Source organism: Nematolebias whitei, chromosome 12, assembly GCF_014905685.2.
Source record: "Nematolebias whitei isolate Nwh7 chromosome 12, NemWhi1, whole genome shotgun sequence".
NCBI lineage: Eukaryota > Metazoa > Chordata > Actinopteri > Cyprinodontiformes > Rivulidae > Nematolebias > Nematolebias whitei.
Window position 1 is genome coordinate 13,575,072 of NC_056509.1, and position 11,090 is coordinate 13,586,161.

At 46.0% G+C, this 11,090-nt stretch overlaps 1 protein-coding gene across 1 annotated transcript in view; it reads right to left on the bottom strand.

Moving 5' to 3' along the window:
• Window positions 1–11,090, bottom strand: part of lama4 (laminin, alpha 4) — a 258,674-nt gene that overhangs the window by 26,428 nt on the left and 221,156 nt on the right. The window contains exon 37 of the mRNA XM_037685717.1: window positions 8,078–8,205. Within this exon, the coding sequence (XP_037541645.1) occupies window positions 8,078–8,205 (128 nt within the window). The remainder of the gene's footprint in view (window positions 1–8,077; window positions 8,206–11,090) is intronic.

Below are 11,090 nucleotides of genomic sequence, written 5' to 3' on the forward strand. Positions count from 1 at the left end.
ACTCGTGTGAAGAGAGGGGCGGAGCTGTCAACTGATCACTACCTGGTGGTGAGTTGGCTCCGATGGTGGGGGAGGATGCCGGTCAGACCTGGCAGGCCCAAACGTATTGTGAGGGTTTGCTGGGAACGTCTGGCAGAGTCTCCTGTGAGACGGAGTTTCAACTCCCACCTCCGGGAGAACTTTGAACATGTTCCAAGGGAGGTGGGGGACATTGAGTCTGAGTGGACCATGTTTCGTGCCTCTATTGTCGAGGCGGCTTACCAGAGCTGCGGCCGCAAGGTTGTCGGTGCCTGTCGCGGCGGCAACCCTCGAACCCGATGGTGGACACCGTCGGTGAGGGAGGCTGTCAGGCTGAAGAAGGAGTCCTATTGGGCCTTTTTGGCCTGTGGGACCCCGGAAGCAGCTGATGGGTATTGGCAGTCCAAGCGACATGCGGCTCGGGTGGTTGCTGAGGCAAAAACTCGGGCATGGGAGGAGTTCGGAGAGGCCATGGAGAACGACTTCTGCATGGCTTCGAGACGATTCTGGTCCACCATCCGGCGTCTCAGGGGGGGAAAGCGGTATGCAACCAACACTGTTTATAGTGGGAGTGGTGTGCTGCTGACCTCAACTCGGGATGTTGTGGGTCGGTGGGCGGAATACTTTGAAGACCTCCTCAATCCCACCGGCACGTCTTCCACTGAGGAAGCGGAGCCTGGGGACTCTGGGTCGGGCCCTCCAATCTCTGGTACTGAGGTCACCGAGGTGGTTAAAAAGCTCCTCGGTGGCAGGGCCCCAGGGGTGGATGAGATCCACCCAGAGTTCCTTAAGGCTCTGGATGTTGTAGGGTTGTGTTGGCTTACGCGACTCTGCAATGTTGCGTGGACATCGGGGGAAGTTCCCCTGGATTGGCAGACCGGGGTGGTGGTCCCCCTATTCAAAAAGGGGGACCATAGAGTGTGTTCCAACTACAGGGGAATCACGCTCTTAAGCCTCCCTGGTAAGGTCTATTCGGGGGTTCTGGAGAGGAGGGTCCGTCGGATAGTTGAACCTCGGATTCAGGAGGAACAGTGCGGTTTTTGTCCTGGCCGTGGAACACTGGACCAGCTCTACACTCTCAGCAGGGTCCTGGAGGGTGCGTGGGAGTTTGTCCAACCAGTCTACATGTGCTTTGTGGACTTGGAGAAGGCATTCGACCGCGTCCCTCGGGGGGCCCTGTGGGGGGGTACTCTGGGAGTATGGGGTACCAGGCCCTTTGATACGGGCTGTTAGGTCCCTGTATGACCGGTGTCAGAGCCTGGTCCGCATCGCAAGCAGTAAGTCGGGCTTGTTCTCGGTGAGAGTTGGACTCCGCCAAGGTTGCCCTTTGTCACCAATTCTGTTCATAACTTTTATGGACAGAATTTCTAGGCGCAGCCAAGGTGTTGAGGGGATCCGTTTTGGTGGCCTTAGGATTGCATCTCTGCTTTTTGCAGATGATGTGGTCTTATTGGCTTCATCAGATCGTGATCTACAGCTTTCGCTGGAGCGGTTCGCAGCCGAATGCGATGCGGCCGGGATGAAGATCGGTTCCTCCAAATCCGAGGCCATGGTCTTGAGCCGGAAAAGGGTAGAGTGCCCTCTCCGGGTCAGGGAGGAGGTCCTACCCCAAGTGGAGGAGTTCAAGTATCTTGGGGTCTTGTTCACGAATGAGGGAAAAATGGAGCGTGAGATCGATAGGCGGATAGGTGCAGCATCTGCAGTGAAGTGGGCGCTGTACAGGTCTGTCATGGTGAAGAGAGAGCTGAGTCAAAAGGCGAAGCTCTCAATTTACCGATCGATCTACGTTCCCACCCTCATCTATGGTCACGAGCTTTGGGTTGTGACCGAAAGAATGAGATCTCGGATACAAGCGGCCGAAATGAGTTTTCTCCACAGGGTGTCTGGGCTCTCCCTTAGAGACAGGGTGAGAAGCTCGATCATCCGGGAGGGACTCGGAGTAGAGCCGCTGCTTCTCCACGTCGAGAGGAACCAGTTGAGGTGGCTTGGGCATCTGTTTAGGATACCTTCTGGACGCCTCCCTGGTGAGGTGTTCCGGACACGTCCCACCGGAAGGAGGCCCAGGGGAAGACCCAGGACACGCTGGAGGGACTACGTTTCTTGGCTGGCCTGGGAACGCCTCGGGATTCCCCCGAAAGAGCTGGCCCAAGTGGCTGGGGAGATGGAAGTCTGGGCCTCCCTACTTAGGCTGCTACCCCCACGACCCGACCCCGGATAAGCGGAAGAAAATGGATGGATGGATGGATGGCTGTTGTCACAACCTATAAATGAATGGTTCACATTATTGTCTACTTTTGGTATTTTAGCTGCAAGTCTTGATCCAACGTTCACAAAATAATGATTATATCCATTTACAATTTCATTTTCATCATGGATCTCATTGTCCTCCTTCAAAAAATATTGTGAAATACCTGTTTTTGCTTTATGATTTTTCAGAAAAAGAAACTCGCCATGTTGCTTTCATATCACCATTACTTTTATTTAATAAATCACTATAATATTCCTTCTTGTGTTTCCTTATAATCCCTACTAATTTATTTTTACACTTCTTATATTTCTCTTTAGCCTCTTATGTTCTCAATTTCAAGAAACATGTATAAAAATAATAATTTTTTTAATAAGCATTTCTCAACCCTTTCGTCATCCATGGTTGGTCAACAACATTTCTCTTTGTATAATTATTTTGCACACAATTCTTTTCATACAGAGCTCCTAAAATATTCATAAACTCATCATATGATCTGTTTACATCATCAACATACTTGTCTTTCCAGCTTTGTTTATGTAAATCAACTTTTAATTTGTCCAATGCTTTTTTTTATGTGTTTATTGTTTTTTCCTGAATTGTAATTTCTTTTGTAATGCTTTGATCATTTTTATAAATAGGGAAAACTGTTAAATGATCACTTAAATCACTTGTTAAAATACCTCCTATCACATCCCCATTTGTTATATTTGTGCAAATATTATCGATTATTGTAGCACTATGAGTTGTAATTCTTGTTGGTTTTGATATTAATGGATAAAGATTTAAACTATACAATGAATTTGTAAATGTGCCGATGTTATTTGAATCTGTTTTATTTCCTAGGTCAATATTAAAGTCTCCACACATTAAAATGCTTTTATTAAAACTCTTGTCCAATAGTGGTACAATTTTATCAGTGAATATTTCTATATTTGATCCTGGAGATCGATATAAACAACTTATCAATATGTTTTTATCATTCTTGTTTATTATTTCTATTGTTATTATTTCCATGATATTATCAACAATTATTGACATTTCATTTATTGATTTACATTTTATTTCATTTTTAACAAATAGAGCCACTCCACCACCCCTTTTGTTGCTTCTGTTCACATGATATAATTCATACCCTTCCATGTGAACATTATTTGTTTTCATCATTGAGCCATGTCTCTGACAGTGCTATTATTGTAAAAGTTCTGTTTAGCTGTTTTAAAATAATCTGCTATTTTGGATATATTTGCATTTATACTTCTACTATTAAAGTGAATAATAGAGCGACCTCCATTTGTTATATTGATGTCATTAAACTGTTCTTCATTGTAATATTCACAGTCTTTTATTACAGGAAAAAATTCGTATTGATCACATCTTCAACATTGTATATTTTAAACTCTGTCTTCGTATGTTGCCATGTTTTAATGTATTTGTTCATTTTTATATTTTGTTAATTTCTTGTTTGTGTAGTTATGTATATGATTTATCATCTGTCCTTTCCTGAGCTCATTTTAGTCTTTCCAATTTACACAGGTAAATTCCATTAAGCCTCGAGGACTCAATTGCAAGAGAGACCTGATTTCAACAAAGAATGATGACAACAATGGACAACAGTGACAACAATAAACAGTTATAAAAAGTCATAAGATAAATCTTACAAGGTGGATCAGTGAAATGTTGGACAGAGCTCAGCAACAGCCAGGGTTGAATGACTCCACCATTGGTTCAGGTATGTTGATGACACCTGGGTTAAAATTAAATCTCAAGAAGTCCAACATTTCACTGATCACATTAACTCTGTGAACAAATATATCAAGTTCACATGAGAAGATGTAAAAAATGGCAGGTTGGCTTTCTTGGACAGTGAGGTCTCTGATGAAGGACATTTGGAAACTGAGGTGCACCGCAAACCCACCCACACAGACCAGTATTTGCAGTTTGACCCCCTTCACCCTCTGGAGCACAAGTTATGAGTCATCTGGATTCTGTACCACAGAGCAGACAACATCCCCACTAACTCAGGAGCCAGGCAGAAGGAGAAATCCCACACAAGACAGGCTCTAGAGCAATGTGGATATCCTAACTGGGCCTTCCTGAAAGCAGAGAAGAAACCCAAACGGGACTCCAGTCAGCCATCAGGTGAAAAGGAGGAACCCAGATCAGTGGTCATTCCATATGTTGCGGGAGTTTCAGAGAAATTGAGATATTTATTTTTCTAAAACCAGTGTCCCAGTGGCTTTTAAACCCCAGAATACATTACAGCAAAGACTGGTTCATCCCAAAGATCCAGTCCCCTGGCACAAACAGAGTAATATTGTGTATGCTGTTCAGTGTCAAGAGGGCTGTGATCAGTCTTACATCTGGGAAACTAAACAGCCACTGGCCAAAAGGATGGCCCAGCACAGATCAACATCAACAGGCCAGGACTCTGCGGTCTACACTCATCTCCAGGCCAGCGGTCATTCATTCAGGGATCAAGATGTTCACATTCTTGATAGAGAGGAACAATGGTTTGAGAGAGGAGTAAAGGAGGCCATCTTTGTGAAGAGAAACCGTCCATCATTAAACGGGGCGGAGGCCTTGGTGTCCAACTGTCCCCCTCTTACAATGTTATTACTAGTATCACTCAGCCCCCTGTGAATAGCAAGCAGCCATCAGGACACTAATGATCGATTGTTAGGCTGATGGTCCTCCTGTATCATGTGAAAAGCTAGTTCTGGATGTCAACAACAAACTGGTTGATCCACTATGAGAAGGTGCTATTTATAAGACTGAGTTTGTTGCAGATCCTCAGACTGAAAAAGTCTTTTGGATAAAAGACAAAACTTTTCAACAAAGAAGAACCCGTCCAGAAAACCTGTCTCAACCTTGTTAAATCCCTCATACCCTTTCTGCTTGAGACTAGGGATGGGGCCGATCTGATCCAGTATCGGTATCGGCCTCCGAAACCAGCATAATTTACGTATCTGATTTTTTTGATCCACCTGCCGATATTTCCGATCCATGATGCATGTTGGCTTCAAACTATGGAATGGATTTCCTGAATGGCGGCGTGTCTCATGAACCCAGAGTAATAAGACCCGCCTCACATTCAGGAAATCCAGTTCATAGTTTGCAGCCAGCTACAACATGAGGGCTCAGTTAGCAGCACTGTGGCTAACAGCTAACAAACTTTTCATCTAAACACGTCCGCTGTGTTTTACACTAGAAACACCACAAAATAAGACAGAACGTGCAATGTCTACAGAGCCATAGCGCCACATTAAACCACGTTAAAGTTTGTTTTACGATGGACATTCGAGCTCCGTGGCTTCAGCGGGGCACTACTTTTTGGTCAAACCGAAAGAGGCGACTCTACCCCGGCCAACCGCGTACACTCTGCCCCGCTCAATCTGCCTGTCTCTGAGGAGGGACAGACTGAGCGCGGCTGCCCCAAATCAGGCTGGCTGCTTCGAATTGAACAAGAAGAAGACATCGCTGAAACCACGGAGCTCAAATGTTTACCGAGAAGTTGCAAAACTTCATCATAATTAATGACCAATCACTATCAGTTGTAGAAAACGAAGGATTTCTCAGCTTGAAACTTGCAGTCAATATATAGTTTACCCTCCAGGAGATATTTATCAGTACAACAGTAGACAATCAAAAAAAAACATGATTTGAAAATTATATATATATTAAAAACATAAAGAGCCACATTATAAAGTGATGTAAAATACTAAAAACAGGAACATGTCTGTTGGTTTATGCCATGAACTTAGCAGATGTTTGAAGCCATTTAACATTTTATTTAATTGAATTCATTTAGTCATTCATTTAAATTAAACAAAATTAAATAAAAAAAATCATCAAAAAGAAAACATTGAATGAAAAGAGTGCAGAAAGAAGAAAAAAAATCTTATATCTGCCCCTTATAAAATAACTTTAAACAATCACTTAAATTAATCACTTTAATATCCACTTTAAAGCTAGGAATAAAAATAAACATGTTTTGTGTTAGCAGAATTTAATTCTAACTTTAAAACTTATCCAACATTAATAAAACTTACCTCACGTTGCCTTTTTGGACATGCATGCATATATTTGTACAAATTGTACTTGAGAGGAGATTATTACAGCCTCATATAAAATCTATGACGATCATGATATCGGAACTGGATCGGTATCGGGCGATATTCAGATTTAGGTATCGGGATCGGATCGGAAGTAAAAAGAAGTGGATCAGTGAATCCCTACTTGAGACCCCAAATTGGTGCTAAAAAATCTACAGGAAGAAGAATAAAAGAAGTGCTAGTTGAAGGAAGTTTGGCAGTGATAGAGACACAGAAAAAGCAGGAGTGAAGAATGAGATTGAAGAGATTTGTGATATTTTGCGTTTTTGTATTTTATAGTTAGGGCGTAGTGTGTTTAGTATTTAGTTTAGTCAGTGTTAGTGTTTGAGTCAAAATGAGGTGATTTTTAAACAGAATGCTGCAGCTTTGTTTGATGGAGTCAGAACCTTCTCAGACAGAAGAAGCAAAGATGAAACAGAAAAAAAGTTTGACAAAGTGAGGACTTTGACTTGAAAGTAGGAGATCCAGTATTTGCGCCCCTATCGCGCAGCCCCCTGGTGGGGTGTGCCCTTGCCTGCCGGCGCGCTTGGGGCCCTTGGTGTCGGGGGCTGGGCACTTGGGCGTGTGTCGGCTCGGCCTGGTGTCTGCCTGGTGGGGCTCGGGTCCTCTGGCCCTGTCGGGCCTTGGCCTGGGTGGTGTGAGTCCTTGGTGCCCGGGCCTCGGTGCCCGGACCTGGACCTACATCGGTGCAGCGGGTTCCGACGGAGGCCTATGAGTTTGTCGCTGTTGGCCCCGGGGGGTCACTGTATGTGGTCACTGGTGGGGATCTTCCAGTTCTCCCCTGTGGTCCGTTCTGGGGGGTGCGTGAGTGGTTCGTCCTGTGTGGGTGGCTCTGGGGGCTCCGCGGTCGGGGTCCCTCCTGGGGTCTTGGGCTCTGGTCCCCCCTTTTTCGTCTGCCTCTGGTCTTGGGGGTCGGGTCTCTGCTGCTTCACAGTTACTATTAAATGTTCTATTAGAGAAGCCTTATACACTTATGCATGCTCACAACCACACACAAATAGAAGCAGGGATGCTTATGTAGGCTTTATATGTAGATATATAGATATGTATATTCATGTATATTCATGTGTATGTATGTATGTATATAGGCGTAGGTATGGGTATATATATTTATGGAAACTTACTGCAAAGCCATGAATATTTTAAGTTCTTTATACGTATGTATTTTGTTGCTGTGTTTTGTCATGTTCTTTGCAGGTGAACAGACAGTGGCCGGGTGTTTTGCCGTGTGCTCTCTTTGTGTATATTTCTTATATTTTGGAGTCTTACTTTGTCTTTTCTTTCTTTCTATCCTATTAAAAAATAAAAAATAAAAAATAAATAAATAAATAAAGAAGCAAAGATGAAACAGAAAAAAAGTTTGACAAAGTGAGGACTTTGACTTGAAAGTAGGAGATCCAGTATTTGTTTTAAAAGAGGAAAGAAAGGAAAAGCGAACTGAGCGCCACCTCTGCCCGATCCTTATTGTGACATTATCAGCTTTTTGGAACTCAATGGCTGTTTCCTCGGGTGTTTCCCTGACTGGTTTGTTTGGTTAAGATTTTTTTTTAACACTTGCGTGGCCCAAATGTAAAAACAACATATAACAATCATATTCTACAACAGTGATTATTTCTGAAAAGCACTTGGGATTATAATGGTGGGTGTTGAACTTTAGGGTAAACTAGCCATTATGTTAGAGGACTGTGTTACAACTTACCGCCCCCTGATGAATGTAGATGATGAAGTAGCCCTCTGCAGTACGCACATGCAGTAGCACTCCTGATGCCACACGGGGGCGCACCTCCATCACCAGCTCAAATCTGAGCCCCAGCTCAAAAGTTTCATCTGAACGAGAACAAGAAGGAAACAAGACTTAGATCTTTCTGCTAATCCTCAACTCTAGAGTACATTAATGCCATTTCCTGCCTTTAGGCAGCTGTGTCTGAGTGGCTAGAGTGGTCACCCTCCAGTGCCGAGCTGGGGGTTTGATTACACCAAAAGTCACATGCTGAAGTGTCCCTGGGCAAGACACTGAACTCCTCATTGCCTCCGATGTATGTCCCATCAGTGTATGAACGTGATCTAAAAAACACTGATTAGTCTCTTTTTAGAATGATTTGTTTGATTAGTTTTGTAGAGATCTAGTTCAATTCAATTCAATCTTTATTTAGACAGATAAATCACATTGAGCCTCGAAGACTCATTTACAAGTGAGATCTGTTTAGACAGACAAAAAAGTAGTACAAATGGACACGTAGGAATTGGAGGCAAACAAAGAGTGTTGTATGAATGTGTGTGTGGAAGAAAATGAAGGTACAGGTTGTGTTGTAAAGAGCTTTCAATATCTTGATTAGATAGAAAGGCGTAATATAAGTACAGTCCATATAGGTACCATTTAACATTTTAGCAGTCTGTTTGGTTCCAAGGTCTTCAGAGTCAAAAGGGTTGTTTGTGCCCTAAAATCTGCTGTTAGTTACACTGTTAGAGTAAAGCTTTGTAAAAATTTTGAAATCCATCCATCCATTTTCTCCCGCTTATCCGGGGTCGGGTCGCGGGGGTAGCAGCCTAAGTAGGGAGGCCCAGACTTCCCTCTCCCCAGCCACTTGGGCCAGCTCTTCCAGGGAAATCCCGAGGCGTTACCAGGCCAGCCGAGAAACATAGTCCCTCCAGCATGTCCTGGGTCTTCCTCTGGGCCTCCTTCCGGTGGGACGTGTCCGGAACACCTCACCAGGGAGGCGTCCAGAAGGCATCCTAAACAGATGCCCAAGCCACTTCAACTGGCTCCTCTCGACATGGAGAAGCAGCGGCTCTACTCTGAGTCCCTCCTGGATGATCAAGCTTCTCACCCTGTCTCTAAGGGAGAGCCCAGACACCCTGCGGAGAAAACTAATTTTGGCCGCTTGTATCCGAGATCTCATTCTTTCGGTCACAACCCAAAGCTTGTGACCATAGATGAGGGTGGGAACATAGATCGATCTGTAAATTGAGAGCTTCGCCTTTTGACTCAGCTCTCTCTTCACCATGACAGACCTGTACAGCGCCCACTTCACTGCAGATGCTGCACCTATCCGCCTATCGATCTCACGCTCCATTTTTCCCTCATTTGTGAACAAGACCCCAAGATACTTGAACTCCTCCAATTGGGGTAGGACCTCCTCCCTGACCCGGAGAGGGCACGCTACCCTTTTCCGGCTCAAGACCATGGCCTCGGATTTGGAGGAACTGATTTTCATCCTGGCCGTGTCGCATTCGGCTGCGAAACGCTCCAGCGAAAGCTGTAGATCACGATCTGATGAAGCCAATAAGACCACATCATCTGCAAAAAGCAGAGACGCAATCCTAAGGCCACCAAAACGGATCCCCTCAACACCTTGGCTGTGCCTAGAAATTCTGTCCATAAAAGTTATGAACAGAATTGGTGACAAAGGGCAACCTTGGCGGAGTCCAACTCTCACCGGGAACAAGCCCGACTTACTGCCGGCGATGCAGACCAGGCTCTGACACCGGTCATACAGGGACCTAACAGCCCATATCAAAGGGCCCGGTACCCCATACTCCCAGAGTACCCCCTACAGGTCCCCCCGAGGGACGCGGTCGAACGCCTTCTCCAAGTCCGCAAAGCACATGTAGACTGGTTGGGCAAACTCCCACGCACCCTCCAGGACCCTGCTGAGAGTGTAGAGCTGGTCCAGTGTTCCACGGCCAGGATGAAAACCGCACTGCTCCTCCTGAATCCGAGGTTCGACTATCCGACGGACCCTCCTCTCCAGAACCCCCGAATAGACCTTACCAGGGAGGCTTAAGAGCGTGATTCCCCTGTATTTGGAACATATTCTACGGTCCCCCTTTTTGAATAGGGGGACCACCACCCTGGTCTGCCAATCCAGTCGCGTAAGCCAACACAACCCTACAACATCCAGAGCCTTAAGGAACTCCGGGCGAATCTCATCCACCCCTGGGGCCCTGCCACCGAGGAGCTTTTTAACCACCTCGGTGACCTCAGCACTAGAGATTGGAGGGCCCGACCCAGAGTCCCCAGGCTCCGCTTCTTCAGTGGAAGACGTGCCGGTGGGATTGAGGAGGTCTTCAAAGTATTCCACCCACCAACCCACAACATCCCGAGTTGAGGTCAGCAGCACGCCACTCCCACTATGAACAGTGTTGGTGGCGTACCGCTTTCCCCCCGAGACGCCAGATGGTGGACCAGAATCGTCTCGAAGCCGTGCGGAAGTCGTTCTCCATGGCCTCTCCGAACTCCTCCCATGCCCGAGTTTTTGCCTCAGCAACCACCCAAGCCGCATGTCGCTTGGACTGCCGGTACCCATCAGCTTCTTCCGGGGTCCCACAGGCCAGAAAGGTCCGATAGGACTCCTTCTTCAGCCTGACAGCATCCCTCACCGACGGTGTCCACCATCGGGTTTGAGGGTTGCCGCCGCGACAGGCACGACAACCTTGCGGCCGCAGCTCTGTTAATCCGCCTCGACAATAGAGGTACGAAACATGGTCCACTCAGACTCAATGTCCCCCACCTCCCTCGGAACATGTTCAAAGTCCTCCCGGAGGTGGGAGTTGAAACTCCGTCTCACAGGAGACTCTGCCAAATGTTTCCAGCAAACCCTCACAATACGTTTGGGTCTGCCAGGTCTGACCGGCATCCTTCCCCACCATCGGACCCAACTCACTACCAGGTAGTGATCAGTTGACAGCTCCGCCCCTCTCTTCACACGAGT